This window comes from Hypanus sabinus, chromosome 19 (genome assembly GCF_030144855.1).
Source record: "Hypanus sabinus isolate sHypSab1 chromosome 19, sHypSab1.hap1, whole genome shotgun sequence".
Classification (NCBI taxonomy): Eukaryota; Metazoa; Chordata; class Chondrichthyes; order Myliobatiformes; family Dasyatidae; genus Hypanus; species Hypanus sabinus.
Window position 1 is genome coordinate 29,224,729 of NC_082724.1, and position 20,746 is coordinate 29,245,474.

The 20,746-nt window shown below is 43.2% G+C and overlaps 1 protein-coding gene across 2 annotated transcripts in view; it reads right to left on the reverse strand.

The window, feature by feature from the left end:
- Window positions 1-3,435: 3,435 nt before the first annotated feature.
- LOC132377838 (cadherin-related family member 3-like) overlaps window positions 3,436-20,746 on the reverse strand; it is an 81,269-nt gene continuing 63,958 nt past the window's right edge. For both annotated transcript variants that reach the window (XM_059944259.1, XM_059944258.1), the window contains 6 exons: window positions 13,078-13,313; window positions 11,665-11,867; window positions 9,356-9,375; window positions 9,219-9,250; window positions 6,370-6,418; window positions 3,436-5,011 (listed from right to left, as the gene is read on the reverse strand). In XM_059944259.1, the coding sequence (XP_059800242.1) occupies window positions 4,878-5,011; window positions 6,370-6,418; window positions 9,219-9,250; window positions 9,356-9,375; window positions 11,665-11,867; window positions 13,078-13,313 (674 nt within the window). In that variant the 3' untranslated portion in view covers window positions 3,436-4,877. The remainder of the gene's footprint in view (window positions 5,012-6,369; window positions 6,419-9,218; window positions 9,251-9,355; window positions 9,376-11,664; window positions 11,868-13,077; window positions 13,314-20,746) is intronic.

Below are 20,746 nucleotides of genomic sequence, written 5' to 3' on the forward strand. Positions count from 1 at the left end.
CATCTGCCTTGTCTGAGAGGTGGCTCCCACATTTTGCATGGTCTAATCCATCATTGTTGTGGGCTGAGGGGAGAGTGCTTCATTGCGACACCCGTCCATACAGAGAGCTCGCGTCATCTGCTTGCTGATGTTGGGCTGGTTTTGGAATGGAGGTGAAGGTGGTCGGTTTCTACTGTGAGACTTACTGGAGGTGAAGGTGGTCGGTCTCCACTGTGAGACTTACTGGAGGTGAAGGTGGTCAGTCTCCACTGTGAGACTTACTGGAGGTGAAGGTGGTCGGTCTCCACTGTGAGACTTACTGGAGGTGAAGGTGGTCGGTCTCCACTGTGAGACTTACTGGAGGTGAAGGTGGTCGGTCTCCACTGTGAGACTTACTGGAGGTGAAGGTGGTCAGTCTCCACTGTGAGACTTACTGGAGGTGAAGGTGGTCGGTCTCCACTGTGAGACTTACTGGACGTGAAGGTGGTCGGTCTCCACTGTGAGACTTACTGGACGTGAAGGTGGTCGGTCTCCACTGTGAGACTTACTGGACGTGAAGGTGGTCGGTCTCCACTGTGAGACTTACTGGACGTGAAGGTGGTCGGTCTCCACTGTGAGACTTACTGGACGTGAAGGTGGTCGGTCTCCACTGTGAGACTTACTGGACGTGAAGGTGGTCGGTCTCCACTGTGAGACTTACTGGACGTGAAGGTGGTCGGTCTCCACTGTGAGACTTACTGGAGGTGAAGGTGGTCAGTCTCCACTGTGAGACTTACTGGACGTGAAGGTGGTCGGTCTCCACTGTGAGACTTACTGGAGGTGAAGGTGGTCGGTCTCCACTGTGAGACTTACTGGACGTGAAGGTGGTCAGTCTCCACTGTGAGACTTACTGGAGGTGAAGGTGGTCGGTCTCCACTGTGAGACTTACTGGACGTGAAGGTGGTCGGTCTCCACTGTGAGACTTACTGGACGTGAAGGTGGTCAGTCTCCACTGTGAGACTTACTGGAGGTGAAGGTGGTCGGTCTCCACTGTGAGACTTACTGGAGGTGAAGGTGGTCAGTCTCCACTGTGAGACTTACTGGACGTGAAGGTGGTCGGTCTCCACTGTGAGACTTACTGGACGTGAAGGTGGTCGGTCTCCACTGTGAGACTTACTGGAGGTGAAGGTGGTCGGTCTCCACTGTGAGACTTACTGGAGGTGAAGGTGGTCGGTCTCCACTGTGAGACTTACTGGACGTGAAGGTGGTCAGTCTCCACTGTGAGACTTACTGGAGGTGAAGGTGGTCGGTCTCCACTGTGAGACTTACTGGACGTGAAGGTGGTCGGTCTCCACTGTGAGACTTACTGGACGTGAAGGTGGTCAGTCTCCACTGTGAGACTTACTGGAGGTGAAGGTGGTCGGTTTCTACTGTGAGACTTACTGGAGGTGAAGGTGGTCGGTCTCCACTGTGAGACTTACTGGAGGTGAAGGTGGTCGGTCTCCACTGTGAGACTTACTGGAGGTGAAGGTGGTCAGTCTCCACTGTGAGACTTACTGGACGTGAAGGTGGTCGGTCTCCACTGTGAGACTTACTGGACGTGAAGGTGGTCGGTCTCCACTGTGAGACTTACTGGAGGTGAAGGGGGTCAGTCTCCACTGTGAGACTTACTGGACGTGAAGGTGGTCGGTCTCCACTGTGAGACTTACTGGAGGTGAAGGGGGTCAGTCTCCACTGTGAGACTTACTGGAGGTGAAGGTGGTCGGTCTCCACTGTGAGACTTACTGGAGGTGAAGGTGGTCAGTCTCCACTGTGAGACTTACTGGAGGTGAAGGTGGTCGGTCTCCACTGTGAGACTTACTGGAGGTGAAGGTGGTCAGTCTCCACTGTGAGACTTACTGGAGGTGAAGGTGGTCGGTCTCCACTGTGAGACTTACTGGACGTGAAGGTGGTCGGTCTCCACTGTGAGACTTACTGGACGTGAAGGTGGTCGGTCTCCACTGTGAGACTTACTGGAGGTGAAGGTGGTCGGTCTCCACTGTGAGACTTACTGGACGTGAAGGTGGTCGGTCTCCACTGTGAGACTTACTGGAGGTGAAGGTGGTCAGTCTCCACTGTGAGACTTACTGGAGGTGAAGGTGGTCGGTCTCCACTGTGAGACTTACTGGAGGTGAAGGTGGTCGGTCTCCACTGTGAGACTTACTGGAGGTGAAGGTGGTCGGTCTCCACTGTGAGACTTACTGGAGGTGAAGGTGGTTGGTCTCCACTGTGAGACTTACTGGACGTGAGGTGCAGCATTGTGGGGAGGAGGACTGAGTAAAGTGTTGGAGTTCAAAGTACATTTATCATTGAAGAATCTATACATTATACAACCTTGAGATTTGTCTCCTGACAGGCAGCCATGGAAACAAAGAAACCCAAGAGATTCTCGAACACCCAATGTGCTGCGAGAAAGAAAACAAATCATGCAAACAATAAACACTAATAAATAGCATTTTGAACTGAAGTCCTCAAAGAGAGTCTGAGACCCATTGCCAGCTGCTCCCTTGCCTTGTGCCCTGACACCCTGAACTTTTCAACCTGGCCTGGTGCCTAAATCAACATCCAAACATTGGGTTCAACTGCCTCAGATCATTCTGTGGCCTGGATCCTGCCGCCTCAATTCGGCCTGTACCTGACCTTTCCAATCCGCCTGGTTCTTAAAACAATTGAACCTCGGGTCTTCCTTGCCTCGGTTTTGCCACGTCGAATTGCCTCCGAGCCCAAAGGGGAATTACAGGCTATTACTTGCAATGATCATTTGCCAGAAAAATGTGAATAACAAAGTATTTAGTTGTTTTCCTTGTCTTGTCATGAGAACACCTTCTTTGACAGTGGTTTGCACTGATTGGGCATATTGCGAACCCATTGGATTAAGGTCCTGGCTTGCAAACATAAATTGGAGATGAGTTTCTGCAGGCAACTGAATCTAAGAAAAATTTTCATTATGTGGAGGACTTTCCTCATGATGGACAGCAGGCAGACCATTCTGTGGTTAACATAATCAACTTTGTCGCCTTCCTTGAAGATGATAACATGTCTAGTGTGTTTCTTTCTTCCAAGACATGAGGGATAGATTTAGGAATGGTGACTGCTGTTTTTCTCTGGCAAGTTTAAGAAATTTAGCAGGGATATCACCTGCTCCTAAGGCCTTACTGTTTCTGTGTTGGCTCATAGTCTTTTTACTGTATTTGGGCAGGCCTGGTGATAATAGTGCACTCTGTTTTGCAGATTTTACAGTGAAAGACAAAAAAAGGGCTTGTACTTCTCTGCAAGAAGATACTTAAAATTACAAATTAAAATGATGTCAGCAGGTGATGCACACTTGTCTGTCAGTGTTTCTATTTCTGGCAACTAAATCTGAACCTTAGGAGACTTCAATCCACAGAGAATTGGATTTTAATGAAGGACAAGCATCTTACATGTACACATCTGTAAATTGACAAGATTAGAATAGGTTCGTTATTAAGGTTATTTTGAGAAGCTGAAAAAAATACTGATATACATCAAATATATTGTCCCTGCATCTCTTCATGCTTTTTGCCACATTTTCAAATATTGTGCCTCACACTTTGGATATCAAAAATGTGAAAGAAATGTCACAGCTCCCATTCCAGTTCTCTTAGCTTGCAGTTCTCCAGTAACTGGGTGGCAATGTCAAGCCTTATCTTATGTTTCTGTTGCTCTCACCCGCCAAGCAAAAGAACATTTAGAAATCAAGTTGAAATAGAATATTTGAGGATTTGGGATATTTAATTGGAATAGGGGTACAGCAGTCAGCGGTGCCACCTCACAGTTCCAGTTATAGAAGTTGTTCAGCCATCCCCAGGTTACAAAAATCCAAGTTACGGACACTCCTACAGATGACGGAGTTCCTGTATTATTATTATTAAATTTAAATGTTCAACATACACACGGTACCTTCACTCCTGCAAACAGCAGAACAAGTTTCAGCTCTCGCTCTACTTCCTGTAATTGTTCTTTCTTCTCAGTCATGTGTGCTTGTGCATCATTTAGTACAATACTGTGAAGATAGAGCTACCATACTGAATCAAAGACTGACTTGACATCTGATAAAGAAGGAAACTGTTTGCTACCCAAGAATGGCTTTTACTTTTCTAATGGACATGGTTTGAGCTGCTGTATGCATTGGCTTTCCATGAACCCCTCTCCATCATGTACTTCTCCCAGTTTTGGGCTGGGAGATTAATTGGTTAATATAAATTATCCACTGCATTATTTAAGAGGCAAAAGGGACAAGGGTGCGTTAATGGGTATGAGACAGATGAAGTTGCAAAGAGGTGAAAATGGGACTGACAGGTTGCCCTACTGGAAGCCAACACAAAGTTAATAGCCTGAATGGTCTCCTTCTATATTAGTAAATGCACCCAAGAAAGCAACATACTTAAACCAATTCTGTACTATTATAGTTCCACTGGTAGTGAATTGATAAAACAATAATACAGACTTCATAAATGCTCCACTAATTTGATTAAATCAAGGAATGACTAGAAAATTGCTTCATTATTTATTCATCAAACTATCATTATTTCTGTTACCCTGTAAAAAGCAGGTTTTTAAATTACAGCAAAACGGTACTTTTATGATATTTTGGAAGTCAACAATAACATTTGATATAACCTATTGGTTGCAAAGTAAAGCTAAATCAGTAATTGTAATCAAATCTCAAAATCCAAACTTTTTAATTAAAAATATAACTCAATAATATTCTGAATGCATATCTTTATTCACCTTGTAAAATGTCTCCCAAACTATTAAACAAGCAATCCTATATTGATTAAGAGGATAAACGTAGATCCTTTTTCAGGATAAACCTATTTATGAGATCTCCTCTTCCTATTTGTTGTAATAATTTCTCTTTATTTCGGAGAGGGAGATTTCTCAGGCTTTTGTACTTTGGGTGCTGTATTTCTGTTTTCCACATCTGGTACATTTTCTTCCTTCCACTTCCTGGCACCTGTTGCACTGTTGTACTCATACAACCTTCCAGAAACTGAAGAAAGTAGATATATTTTCAGTTAGAAAATTATTATTCAGTTAAGTCAGAGTTTTTAAAAACAGCTCATCAGCAAAAAACAAAATGTCGTATTTCAGTTCAGCACCTGAAGAAACAAGCATAAAAAACCTGGTAATCCCAACCCCAAGGCAACAGGAAATGCTATTCCTTCATCCTCAAGGGGCCTAAATCTCCATTATTTCTTCTTGTCGGTATTGTGGGAGTACCTTCACTGGAAGATGCACAGTGGTTCAAGGAGGTGGCTCAACACCATCTTCTCAAGGGCAGTTAAGGATAGACAATAAATTCTGGTCTTGCTGTAATGTCCAGGAATGAATAACAGAAGACAGAACTGATTTTAACAGCCTAATAAATGATAAAAGTTCGATGTCTTCTCTGAAAGTACGAGAAATAAGAGCAGGGTCAAGTCATGCAACCACACAAATCCTGTGTCTCCAACCATTCAAGTCACTTTTTATTGTCATTTCAACCATAGACTGTTGGTACAGTACACAGTAAAAAACAAAACAACGTTCCTCCAGGACCACGGTGCTACATGAAACAACACAAAACTACACCAGACTATGTGAGACAACTCAAGGCTACACTAGACTGCACAAAAATATTGCAGGGCAGTACAATAATTAATTAGTTAACAAGACAATAGGCACAGTAGAGGACAAATTTCAATATAATAATAAATGGTGTAGATGTCAGTCTAGAGGAGTCTGATGGCTTGGGGGAAGAAACTGTTGCTTAGTCTGGTCGTGAGAACCCAAATCTTTGGTACCTTTTGCCAGATGGCAGGAGGGAGAAGAGTTTGTATGAGGGGTGCATAGGGTCCTTCACAATGCTGTTACCTTTGTGAGTGTAGTGTGAGGTGTAAATATCTGTAATAGGAGAAAGAGATACCCCAATGATCTTCTCAGCTGACCTCGCTATCCGCTGCAGGGTCTGGTGATCCGAGATGGTGCAATTCCAGAACCTGGCAGCGATGCAGCTGCTCAGGATGTTCTTGATACATCCTCTGTAGAATGTGGTGAGGATGGGGGGTGGGAGATAGACTTTTCTCAGCCTTTGTAGAAAATAGAGATGCTGCTGGGCTTTCTTGGCTATGAAGCTGGTGTTGAGGGACCAGGTGAGATTCTCCTCCAGGTGAACACCAAGAAATTTGGTGTTCCTCTTGATTCTAATTATTAGTCAAAGAACCTATATAACTCAGAGATCAGCAGCCACAGACCACCTAAGTATGCACATACAAAGATTTATAACCATCTGCATAAAATTTTCAGCCTAAGATTATATGTGCAAATAAATATTTCAAATCATTGGAAAAAGTATTTGTCCACCATTACCTGGATCGACTGCTTGCCCATTGAAAACAGTGTCGTATTTAGTTACCTCCTGGGAAGAGCAAACAGTTACGCATTAGTCAAATTAAGAAATTAATAATATTTACTTCATTGTGTAATCTTTTATTCTGCAGTCTTTTCAAATCTTTATATTAACCTTAAAATAATTCAGAGTTCACATCCTATGGGCAGGGTGTTGTGATCAGCAATTTCTAGCTGATGGAGACATTTCTAATGTTAGAGTAGAGTTGACAAGATAATGATCTCTTTCCCCGTGTTAAAAACACAAAGGTAGTAGTTTAAAAGTCATTTTCACATTTTCGCTCTAGAGACCAGGTAGTCTTCCTGCCAACACCCTTTGCTAATTGCTGAGAAGTTGTTTGCACAATGAGAAGGCTTTAACTGCTACATCAGTGTCAAGCCTACAGTCTTCCTCACCCATGCTGGGAATGTTCCGGTTGCTATGAAATATTAAACTTGATGCAAAACAAATTTATGAAATTTAAGGTGGTACACACAGACCGCTGGAGGAACTCAGCAGGTCAGGTAGGATCTGTGGAAAAGAGCAGACGGTCGATGTTTCAGGCTGACAATCTTCTTCAGGACTGAGAAGGAAGGGGGAAGATGCCAGAATAAAAGGTAGAGGGAGGGGAAAGAGGATAGCTAGAAGGTGATGGGTGAAGCCAGGTGGATGGGTAAGGTCGAGGGCTGGAGAAGAAAGAACGTGATAGGAGAGGGAAGTGGACAATGGGAGAAAGAAAAGGAGAAGGTATCCAGGGGGAAGTAATGGGCAGGTGAGAAGAAGTGAAATATCAGAGTGGGGAATATAGCAAGAGCGGGAATATTTGTCTGGTGTTTCCCCCCCCATCCTCTATTCCCCACCTTGCCCTTTCACTTCTCTCCTGCCTATTACTTCTCCCTGTGTCCTACCTCCTCCTTCTCTCCTTCCCTTTCTCCTATTGACCATTCTCCTCTCCTATCAGATTCTTACATTGCCCTTGACCTTTCCCACCCACCTGACTTCACTCATCACCTTCCAGCAACCCTCTTTCCCTCCCCACCCCACTTATTATTCTGGCATCTTGCCCCTTCCATCCCAGTCTTGAAGAAGGGTCTCAGCCTGAAACATCAACTGTCTACTCTTTTCCACAGATACTGCTCAAACTGCTGAGTTCCTCCAGCATTTTGTGTGTGTTACTTTGGATTTGTAGCATCTGAAAACTTTTTCATGTTTATGAAATTTAGACAATTTTAACTTCAACCTTTTTGCTAAATCAGCCACATAACAATATTCAAGAAATTATCTATTGTCTTGTATGTCACACTGAGTGCACTAAGAACCCAAACTAATCCATACTATAGTTTATGCTGCCTCTCAAACCTCTTCACATCTCAGTTAACCCTATTAAAATAGCATTCTAGTTTCTCTCCCTCATATATATAAATATACCTTCTCCCACACAATTCACCTCAGCTCCAGTCTCACCATTCCCCATTTAATTTTTTTCTTCTGAATTCACTATTTTGTTCTTTTTTAAATTGACAGGCTCTACGTTTGCTCTTGCCTGCATGTGTAAACATAAAAATCTTCCCTAATTTAAATAGTCCTATATTGTTATTTCTGTTTTATATGAGGTGTACAGGGACACCAAAGTGGTGCAGAAACATTTAAAAAGCTGGTGCCAGAGAGAGGGAGACAAAAAGACTTTACATCTGTGCCACCAGTTTCAGAAATACTTCTGCTCCACTCCAGTATCCTTATACACTTCCTATAACCACAATTGAACACAACATTCTGAAGTAGATTAACCATGGTCAGATAAATCATTGTTTTTTTCAGTTTACATTTTCTACAAGTAGTGCTTAGACTTTTTTTTCTATTAACCTGCATCATTACTTTAACAAATCGTTATCTGTGCTTCCAAATCCTTTGAGTCTCATTTTATTTTCTTATTTTTCAAATAACATGTGAGTCTGCTTATTGTTCTTACAACTATGTAATATCTTACCCTTACTCTATATTGGCTCTAATCAAACTGATTGATGTTGCTGTCTATCTAATTTTTCTCCAGGTCAGAGTCATTACTGACAAAGATCCCTCCAATCTGTTTCTACAATGTGCCTTAATGACAACCTGGAACTATCATTCATACTGCTCCCTCACACCCTCCCAGACCCTGCCTCACTCTCACCACTCCACTCCCACTGCATTAAATATCTAAGCAAACCTTCAGCATGAATGGTGACAGAACTGTGAAACTCTGTGAAAGGAAATGGACTCAATTCAAGAAAGCTTCAAAGTAAATTTACTATCAGAGTACAAACAGTTGTGTCACTATATACTTTCCTGAGATTTATTTTCTTGCAGGCATTCACAGTTAAACAAAGACTTAATCAATGAAAAACTACACACAAAGACCGACAAACAACCAATGTGTAAAAGAAAGCAAATCTCAGGATTATCCACTGTGGCATTTATGTACTTCGATAATAAAGTTTACTTTGAACTTTAGAATGCAAATTGTGCAATACAAAAATAGTTAATAATAAAAACAATAATTAATAAATAGTACTGAAAACATGAGTTGTGGAATCCTTGAAAGTGTTCAGTTCGATGTTGTGGTGAGTGAAGTTATCCATGCTGTGTGGGACATGTAAGGAATAATTCTCTCTTTTGCCCAGCTTCCAGATTTCCATGAACTTACTAGTGTAAGCTTGGTCTGGTGTCACACACGTTACTAGATGCTGCTCATTGGGGAGAAGTTTATGAATTCGTACATATGAGACTGACCTCAGTACCCCTTCATTTCCCATCATTTTGTTCAATAAAGTCAAAATTCTGCCCTACTTACTGTTAGCACTTCCACTTTTTCTTTCTTAGGTTCTGTTTTAAAAATGAATAGAAACTTGTCAAAATTAATACCACATCATTGAATAGTATTGTTTGCATAACAAATTTTTGGTTTTATTTATAATATAACATACACACCTGGTGCATAAATCTTCACTCTACAAAAGTAGCAAGACGAGAAGTTAATTAAAAGAAATACAGTTTATCATAAAACATTTTACAAGATTCTCAGAGAACGATCAAGCAAACACCTTAGAGGGCACTGGGATCATGATCGGTATCCATTGCCTCTGACGCAAGTAGCCAACCGCCTTTGCCTTGCCTGCTTAGTTCAGATGAGGAACTGCCAGTAAGTGGTTGTTGAGTGACTGTTAGCCTCAGTATGGGGCTGGAATTTGTGACAGGCTGGTGTTATAACCAGCTAGGAAGTGTTAAGGAGACGTCCATTATGTCTGTAGCAAGTGTCTTAACTGAAGTGCAAATACCTCTGCCACTTTATTTTGATACCCAACCTAAAAGCCTGCATGTTGAGGTTTACTGAGAAGAACTGTGATGTGATCACACTGCGTACATGTGGCCTCACACTGCAAGATTCATGTCTCCTTCTTTTCTCTCTGGCAGATTGAACTGTGAGCTCCTGGGGAACGTCTATTGATCCATATACAAGTCTACAGCATCTGGTTGTTGCAGAGGCCTCGAAGTCAGTTTAAAGTCCTTCAGCCCCTCCCACACAACTCCGAGTTGACCTTTGTAATTATAGAAACTCTCAAACACTTTAACAAGCATGGTACCCGCTTGTCAGAACTAACGTGAACGCACTGATCCCTTTAAATAATTATCATGCTGAAGACATATTCAATGATGCATAATTTTAAGGGACATTGAAACCAAGACAAGAATTTACTGTTGAATACTGACACAAGAAGCACGTGGCAGGGAATTTCTGAAGATTACAGACTACGAGTCTACCCTGTGCGTCAGCAACCAGGGTGCTTCACTCTGAGAGGCTGAATGTCTTCTATGTCCAGTTTGATGGACAGAGCGAAGTACTGGCAAGGCAGGCACCCCTCCACCCCCAGGGGAGCAGACACCGTCCGGCTGAAGCAGAGGTGAGGAAGATTCTAGCCAGAGTCAATCCACGCAAAGCTGTGGGACCCGATAATGTAGTAGGTCGAGTTCTGAAAGACTGTGCACCCCAGCTAACTGAGGTGCTGATGGACATATTCAATACCTCTCTCGAAAAGTCCACTCGGCTTTCAAGGTAGCAACCATCATTCCAGTGCCAAAGGTGGTGGCAGTAACCTGCCTAAATGATTATCGTTCTGTGGAATTAACATCAACTATTATGAAAGGCTTTGAGCAGCTGGTCATGGAGTACATTAAAGCCTTTCTCCCAGCTACTTTGGGCCCTTTCCAGTTCACTTATCGCTCAAATCGATTCACTGACAATGCCATAGCCTCTGGCCTCCATTCTGTCCTGTCCCACCTGGAAATCGGGGTCTCATACACCAGACTGCTGTTTATAGACTTCATTTCAGCATTTAACACCATCATACCCCATAAGCTGGTGGGAAACTGACCTCGCTGGGTTTCAATGCCTCCCTTTGTAACAGGATCCTGCACTTTTTAACAGAAATGGCACAGTCAGTCCATGTGGGCAGCAACGTCGCTCATCCCATTACGCTGAGCACTGGAACTCCCCAGGGCCGTGGGCTCAGCCCACTGCTGATGCATGACTGTGTCGCAGGATTCAGCTCAAACTGTGTCATCAAGTTTGAGATGACACAACAGCGGCTGACCTCATCGACAACAATGAGCAGAGAGGAAGTGGAGTGGCTGGTGGACTGGTGTGGGAACAGCCCAAGTCTGAACATGGAGAAGACCAAGGAGATGACTGTGGACTTTAGGAAGCTGCACAATTCCCCTGTGCAGATACATGGCTCCTCCTTAGAGGGAGTTAAGTACACTATGCTCCTGCAAGCTCGCATCACGGACAACCTCACCTGATCCCTCAATATCACCTCCACTATCTGAGGAGACTGAGGCAAGTGAAGCTCCGCTCCATCTTAATCGATAGAAGAGAACCCTGCATTAATGTAGCACCCTTTCAACGCAGCTTAAAGAGGCTTACAGCCAATGACTAACCCTCTTTTGATGTTTACTACTTGCCAATATAACATCCAGTCTGACTCAGTTTTCAATTGCAGGCAGGCACACGGTATCACTGAAAAACTGCATGGTCTGTATTTGCATTTTCCCTTTGTCCTCACATTACAGATTTCAAATCCGTTAAACAAAGAAAACATAATTTTGTCCCATGATCATGGCCTAAAGCAGCATAACTTTAATAATTCTACAAATGAAACACTGTTCTAAACACAAGTCTCCTAATTAAAAATGCAGCATATCTAAAATCATTTCAATGTAATGAATTTTAAAGAACTTACTTCTTGGGAGGTAGTTTTGGCTTTCTCGTGCATGCTTTGCTGCAGCATTGTATGCATTTAGTCCGGGTCAAGATAAGATAAAGAGCCAGGGCAAACAGGATAGCCAACATGATTGCCAGCAACGTGATAACAAAGGGAACATACCAATCTGATCCATTATAGGTATTCACTGCACTCTTAATGATAATCAGTCCTTTTCTTTCCTGTTTAAGAAAGATGAGAAATTCATTACCATATACATATGATGAATTAGTGCGGAACGGATTTACATGTTTCAGTCTCTTTAATTGAAATCCCCAGGGCCATCATTAAAATGAGAGTCACTATTAATCCAGGGGAGGCATGAAAGAAGAGGGTGAAATTAATTGCAGTCAGCGTGACATTAATTCTGTATCCAGAAAGGAATAGTTGGCAGGCAGAGGACTCTTCGTCCCAGCCAAAGGTTAAGGTGCCAGTCAGAGGGAAGAGAAAGCAGGTAGTTCACTTGTGGAGCTGAGTATCAGGTTAGGTTTGGGAGTGGACGGAGAGGGTAGGTGGCATTTCTGGAGAGGGAGGTGGGTTGTGAAGGAGCCATGAATGTGCAAGCATTTTGGTATCTTGTACAAAGTATATTGAAGCATTTCTAAATCTGGAAGAGTCACAGAGATGATGCAGCCGGCATCCGGGCACCCTACCTGGCTCCTGGCCTCTCTCATGGACTCCTTCAGTCTCAGTTGGAATTACCATGACCAGGAAACTCTTCCAGCAATGACAGGCCATTCTTGAACCAACTGGAGTCCACCTACTGGACTCACTCTCATCTCAGCAGGCTTTGGAGGTGAGATTAGGGCACAGGGCAAGCATCTCGGCCTGATTGTTGGCATAGCTCAGTGGGATGGGCAAGACCAGTAACTGTAACACATCCCTGTCTGATTCCATCAACAACGGACTGTGTGGTTTGCAGTCAGGGAAGTCGCACACAGAATACCTTAAACAAGAGAAAATCTGCAGATGCTGGCAATCCAATCAACACACACAAGATGCTGGAGAAGCTCAGCAGGGTTCCCCTCCCTGTCTCCCGATTTCACCCAAACCTACTATCTTGTGTTTCTCTCTCCCCTCCCCACACCTTCTTACTCTGACTTCTCGTCTTTTTTTCTCCTGATGAAGGGTCTCGGCCCAAAACGTCGACTGTTTACTCTTTACCATAGATGCTGCCTGGCCTGCTGAGTTCCTCCAACATTTTGTGTGAGTTGTTTGATAGAATATCTTAACTCATTTTTAAACTTGCAGTTACCAAAAGAGTTAAAATAGTGACAGTGCCCTAATTAGTCACTTCCTACCACATTATCGGTGCATGACACTATTACAATAAAGTAATAACAATATGAAGATTAATGGGTAGTGTGCTGTCTTAAAAAATAAAGTACTCACATAAAAGGATGTCGTTGTGGGAGCAGTTGTTCTTGTCTCAACTACGGTAATGTCAATCAGCACAGTTCCTGTCCTTGGTTTCACTTTATTAATATTATCATCGATGATGTGAACAACAAGATGGTATTGATGCTGAATGTCTACTTTCCCCTCAAAGTCAAATGGAGCTGTTACTATCAGCTTAGGAGTATTAAGTCCACGGACAGGATCAAAACCAAAATGATGGTTCACATTTCCTGTTTATAAAATGAAATGGAACAAAACATCGTGGTGAAGAATGGATTGACAGATTAATTTCCATCTTACTCTAAAATGTTAATTATAAAAACACTGATGGAACAATGACTAGTTATGAATATGTGGGATTTACTTCATATGAGGGAAATTCATTAAGTATGCTCGCTCGAAACTGTTAGCTTAGTTAAAGCGTTTAGTATCAAATATGACATGAATTCTGTCATAATTGAATATATAATCTCTTCAATACAGAAGAATGTTCAGTGAGATTTAAAGTAGTTTTTTGTTATTTAATAATCAAACTAAACGCCCTGCAAGTTTTTGGCACTTAGTGGTGACCAGTGGTGTGCCTCGGGGATCTGTTCTGGGGCCGCTACTCTTTGTAATACTTATAAACGACCTGGATGAGGAAGTGGAGGTACTGTATTAATGGTAAGACTCTTGGCAGCGTGGCAGATAAGAAGGATCTTGGGGTCCGAGTCCATAGGACTCTCAAAGCAGCTGCACAGGTTGACTCTGTGGTAAAGAAGCCAAGAGGTAATGTTGCAGCTATATAGGACCCTGGTCAGACCCCACTTGGAAAACTGTGCTCAGTTCTGGTCGCCTCACTATAGTAAGGATGTGGAAGCCATTGAAAGGGTGCAGAGGAGATACACAAGGATGTGGCCTGGATTGGGGATGCCTTATGAGAATAGGTTGAGTGAACTCGGCCTTTTCTCCTTGGAGCGACGAAGGGTGAGAGGTGACCTGATAGAGGTGTATAAGATGACAAGAGACATTCATCATGTGGCTAGTCAGAGGCTTTTTCCCAGGGCTGAAATGGCTAGCATGAGAGGGCACAGTTTTAAGGTGCTTGGAAGTAGGTACAGAGGAGATGTCAGGGGTAAGTTTTTTACACAGAGAATGGTGAGTGCATGGAATGGGCTGCCAGTGACGGTGATGGAGATGGATATGATAGGGTTTTTAAGAGACTCTTGGATAGGTACATGGAGATTAGAAAAATAGAGGGCTATGGGTGCTTCTATGTTTCTGTTGGACAATGAAACTAGGAACATATGCCAGTGATTCCCAGAGTATGATCAGGACTTTAATGATTATCTTATCTGTTTGTAATTCCATTATAACATTTTTCTGTGCTTTTTTTAACAAAATAAACTTCATTCACAATAAAAAGATTATTGACAAAAATAGACTGTTTTATGTCTTTGCATTCTTTATATACATGGTCAATGTTTTCCATACTGTTCTCACACTCTGAACTCACCTGCCTCTCTGGCTTTTTATATTAAACTCTACAGTAATTGAGAGGCTTCCTTCCCCCCACTTTGCCCCTCCATCTCCAGCAGGAGAAGAAACCTAAACTGTGGTCTTTCCGCACCGAGCCTTTGCGGTGGCTGCACCAAGCTTCAGTGGGTCCCCAGCACGTACCCCTGCCGCTTGGAAAGTCGACAGCATTCCTCCACGACGTGCTGGCAGACCAACAAGTTTCGGGCCGACTAAAGAGCATCTTTCACTGAGTTGATGATCTGCCAGCAGCACAGGATGTTCATCTCCCTGTGTGCCCCGGGAACAGCCCGAGAGTTTTCTGTCACACTGCTGCTCAGGATGAAACGCGACACGTGTCCTTTCAGCTTCCTCCACACCTTCTTCACAAGCGCGCAGTGTGCAAGGAGGTGAGCTGCTGTTTCTTCCCCACCACAGTCAGGGATGATGTTCCATGCACACAGGAAGGATCTGACTGGGGGGGCCCCTCTCACCGGCTAGGTCTAGCTGCCTGTTGGTGAGGCCTGGGGATGAGGCATTCTGCTCAGGGATCCACCCCACTACCTCCACCACATCCTTCTCCTGCAGTTTCTGCAGAACGTCCAACTGCCTGAAGGCCCTGTGGTCAAAGGTGTTGGTCTGTAAGAACTTTTCCATGAAGGACCGGTGGTGTGGCAATGTCCAACTAACTGGGATGTTGTGCAGACCCACCCTTCGCTACACCTCGGCATGTGCTAGCACTTGGTTCAGATTCAGATTCAGTTTATTGTCACTTAGAAACCACAAATGCAATGCTGTTAAAAAATGAGACGAAATTCCCCCAGAATGATATCACAAAAGCATATGACAAAACAGACTACACCAGAAAATCCACACAACGTTTGGCAATCCCCAATCCAGAGTCCGGAGAGGCTGCTGCATATTAATATCGCGCTACCGTCTTAGCGCGTTCCCTGGAAAGGAGCTCCAAATCCACCAGACAAAAACAAGACCAAAAACTAAAGCTACAAGACCTGCACAAAGCCACATAATTACAACATATAGTTACAACAGTGCAAACAATAGCATAATTGATTAAAAAAAAACACACTATGGGCACAGTAAAAATAGTCCAAGATGTTGAAGAACTGTAAGTTCGAAAAAAATCACCAGTTTCCACAAGTCCCCAGGGTCCCGACAGACTTGCCATCCCACGCTGGCAGCAGAAGGGAATACCCCCGCTATGGATTTCCACGACGCTGCCCGACTCAGCCTCGCAGATGCAGCACACAATGAAAGCGACCTGAGTCCATCGAAAGGACTCCGAGTCCGTCGAGCCTCCGAGCCGACAACCATCCCCTCTGGCACAGCTTCTCTGAGCACCATCCTCTGCAGAGCGTATTAAGACAGCCCCGCCAACTGCCATCGGCAACACGACCCTATGGACTGGGGGCTTGTTCTTCCCAGCAGAGTCCTGGACCTCACAGCAGCAGCAGCAACGAAGAAGGTCTTCCTGGAATTTCCCAATGTTTCTCCATGCTTCCACGTCCGTTTTCACTCAATTATGATTGTGCACAGCACCCCACTTCACAAATAACATAATCAGTTCCGGAGTGGCCGCTGCAAGCTGCGTCGCGCCGCCATCTTGGATCAAAGTCCACTTATTTAGGTTCCACGTTCAGCCTGATGCAGTCATGCACAAAGGTGGTCATCAGGGTAAGGGTAACATTGGGAACATTCTTGTCCCCAGTGTCCAGAGCCTTGTGCGTGGTGACCCACCTGATCCACTCTATCTTGGATCCCTTGCTGAACCTGCAGACACCGCAGGTGATTCTCAAGCTGGGGGAGCAGGGCATGGGTCACACCGGCATCAAGCACAGCAGCCCTGAGAGCAACTCAAACCCAATATCCAGGTTCTTCCCCGAAATCGATAGGGAGCGCCCTCTCCCACAGTCCCAGTCCGCTCCAGCCAGCTCTTGTTGCATGTCTCAGCCCCTCCAAACCAAACTCCCAGCACCTTCACGTAATCAGACCTGATGGTGAAGGAGATATAGCCTCACTCTTCATGCAGTTAACACGGACGCCAACTCAAACTGGTCGCAGATGCTGATCAACCTGTAAACTGGCCATGGACGTGAGCTGAAGACAGTGAGATCGTCCGTGTAGAGGAAGGTTTTCACTTGTATGCTGGTAGGCAATTAGAATTGCAGTAGACTCAACACCAATCAGCAGATCGATTCTCTGAGGGGTAGATGCATCAGCAACTAATTCACTTCCTTTATGAGACCCAGTGAAAGGTCTCTGGTCTTTCAGATTATTCCCAGAAAATCTGAATAGAACAAATGTTTTCAGTTGAGGCATTTTCATTCAGCATTTCCCTTCATTATTTGTGCCATTTCTCATTGTATTTGGGTGTATGTAGATTGATCTGACAGCAGGTTGCTGGGAATACAATGTCATGCTTCAAAAGCCTGGACCCACTGGGCCTTGTATAAATGTCATTGTTGGGGACTTACCAGAAATAATGAGCAACGCTCTGGGATTTCTGGCAACCCACTTCACATTTGAAGAGTGTAACACTCTGTAAGGTTTCACTGCTATTGTAATGGCTTCTCTGTAGCAGCAGTGTTTGGGTTATGACTAGAGATAATGGGGCTTTAGCGTGTGCACCATCCAATGAGAGGCATGTTGTTTCTTTCTTGTGTGTCTGAGAGAAGGGTTTTGTGGTCTTTGGTTGGCAAGTGATGAAGAGAGGAGACGCGAGTGGAGAGAGTTAGCAGACCGTAGGATGGAGTGGACTTGGAGCGAAGGTCCGGGAGTCGACAATTGTCGGAGGAGGTCAATGTGGAATGAATGGACGGACAACCGTGAGCTCCAATGTGCACTTTAGACTGTTTCAGTAAAATGGGCCCTTTTTCTTCGTGTTTTCTTTACTAACCCTATAGTGAGATTAAGAATCATAAATCTAAATCATTTGATTACAAATGGTATGCTGTCTGACATCTTGTGGTACGAATTGGTAACCTGAGAACACATTATGCAGCATCCACACCAACAAGATTTCTCAAGTTTGGCCAGGCTGGAGGCTGTCTCCCTCTAGACAAACTCATGCGGTCTGAACCTGAGGGTTACAATTGTAAACATTTCCTCTATAAGAAGGTGTATCATTCTGGTTAGTTGAATTCAGTATTGATACTGGGAGGATTCTTCAGTATTGTAATTCATTCATTTCTAATTTATTTAGAGATACAGCACAGAATAGGCCCTTCTGGCCCTTTGAATTTGCGCCACCAACAACCCACCAATTTAACCTCAGCCTAAACACGGGACAATTTATAATGACCAATTAATCTACTAACCACTACATCTTTGGAATGTGGGTTCACACACAGGAATCCCACATGTTCGTGGGGAGGTCGTGCAGACTCCTTACAGATGAGGTTGGAATTTACGTCAGTAAGATGAAAGAGCTGATTGTGGACTTCAGGAAGGGTAAGACGAAGGAACACATGCCAATCGTCATAGAGGGATCAGAAGTGGAGAGAGTGAGCAGCTTCAAGTTCCTGGGTGTCAAGATCTCTGAGGATCTAACCTGGTCCCAACATATCGATGCAGTTATAAAGAAGACAAGACAGCGGCTATACTTCATTAGGAATTTGAAGAGATTTGGTACTTCAAATCTTCACCAGTCCGGCCAGATGCAGTGAATTAAAATTGCCTCTTGTAGTCTTTGGAACATTGCTGATAAGCAGGATAACTCCCGAGAACTAAGCTGGTTTTCATCTGCTGTTCTTGGCAGGTTACAAGTACTGCTGCAAATCTGCAAATTACAGATCCTCATAAAATGACATGCTATCTCAGAAACATCCGATACCTCACACAAACACAACTAGTTAGAAAGAAAAACACCCTCAGCAGTAATTAGGCAACATATTTCTGTACATAACAGAATTTATCCAAAAAACTGAATTGTAGCTTTGTATAGAAAACTGAGTTACTATGTCATAGGCAAACAAGAAATTCAAAAGTAAAAGCCCATGAACTAGGGCTCAAAATCCTCAATCTCATCAGCAAATAGTTACTTAGAGGATGCTGCCTGGCCTGCTGAGTTCTTCCAGCGTTGTGTACATATTCTTTGATCCACAGCATCTGCATTTCTATTTTTGTGTTACTTAGAATAAGCTAGCCATTTTCATAAGATGCCAAACATGTGTGTTTTGTGGAGAGCAATTTACCAAACCTTATATTAACTTTTAGTAGTTGCATGCAGCTGAAATAGCACAGACTAGCTCATTAATAGAAATTTTTAAAAAACAAAATAAATTGTAAATGCTAGAAATCTGACAGATAATGTTCTTATAAGTTCATAGGTCAGCCTACATGAAGAGGAATAGTCATGTTAAAATTCCAGGCATGCAATTGTATATCAGTAGTTCAAATCACAGTTAATGTGCAGGGTTCTTTTTCTCTGCACAAACGCTGACTTCCCTGAAGACCATGCACTTCAATTGATTTCTTTGGATAGTTTTCTTTTCACAGTTTTTCAAAGACAAAGAATGCTCCACTAAATTAGAATGATTTTACAATGCTAAACAGGTATGAATATTTCACAGAATTATGCTACCATTTTATATCATCATCTAAAATGTGCTAGACTGAGAAAGAGAATTCTGATAGAATTTTATAAATGAAGCATTATTATAGCCATACAATGGCTTGGTTAGAGCATATCTGAACCAAAGTGTTTGGTTCTCGATCTGAGTCTTCCTAAGGTTATATTTGCCGTGGAGCAGAGATTCACCAGAATGTTAGCAAGGATCTAAATGATAAATTACAGATGTAACTAAAATGATAGATTTATGTTCATTGGAGCAGGGAAAATTCAAGGGTGATTTAGTTGAGGATTTATGAGTTTTGAAGGAATTGTTATAGAAAATTAAATTTTTACCTATGGTAGAGGGTGGTGGGGAGGAGATGTAAGGCACTCCTTCAGTCCGCTAGCCTGGCAAGGGTGCTTAGCCCCCTCCCACCCCCGACCAGGGTCATGTGAAGCCATGGGACCAAGTGATGGGCGTTATGAGCAGCTGGTGCATATCACAAATTGTGTGACCACTGATGCCTGGCAGAGAATCTCTGAATGGTATTGATAATGGCTGGGGTCACCCGTCTTGCCCAAGTGAAGGCAATGGCAAACCATTTCTGCAGAAGAATTTGCTAAGAACAATCATGGTCGTGGAGACCATGACTGCCCACGTCATACGATGGTAGGAAAATTCTTGTCAGAGCCAGACTATTGGGAGAGAAACTCGTAAAAAGTCTCTTTTCAGCAAACTCTCCAACACACTGAATAGCATCTCAACGATAAAGATATTAAATCTGCAACTGGTGGGGCAAGAACAGAAAAGCAAATGGATCAAAGTGAGTTAATAGAAATGTAACAGCATTTGAAGGCCCAAATAGGCTGGAGGGTTGAATGGTCTGTTCCTGCTCTTACATTCGTATGAACCTGCAGCTTGTCTCTGTATCTGTGGTACTTAAGCTAATGTAGTAACTAATCCATCAAAAACATTGTTGTCGAATTTTTTTGAAACCCTTTAACAAGAACCATTTAGCATACATTTCAGAGTTCAATCTGCAAGAACAAAGCACTTGACTTGAATAATGGATGTCAAACTGTGTATCCCAAATTAGAAAGTATGTCATGTCAGTGGCTATTTGTGCTTAGAAAGGTTGCTGGTCAAATTGTGTCATTGATCATATAGTATTAATACACATTGTTTACTACACTTAAAAGTATTTAACTGGTATTTTCTAAAAGCAGCCTTGACATCTTAAACTGCTTATTTTTAACACGAAATATAAAGGAAAAGCCTACTGTCAATCAGCCGATTTTTTTTTACACACACAGAAGAAACTTTATTTTTTCAAGTCAGTCCAGGGATTTCAGCCCAAGTTGTTTGCTGTCCCTTTGCCTCCACTGATGCTGCCTGGCTCGCTGAGTTCCTTCAGCAGCTTGATCTTCTCTTGCTGCAGATACCAGCATCTGCAATCCCTTGTGTTCCTGTACTTGCCCTACCTGCTATTTTATAAGGTTTCTGTAAGCTTCACTTAATATTTTCTGGAAAAAAATAATGGTGAAGATGCAATGCCAAACAAATATTTGCCAGCAATGGCATCAAGAAGCTCAGAA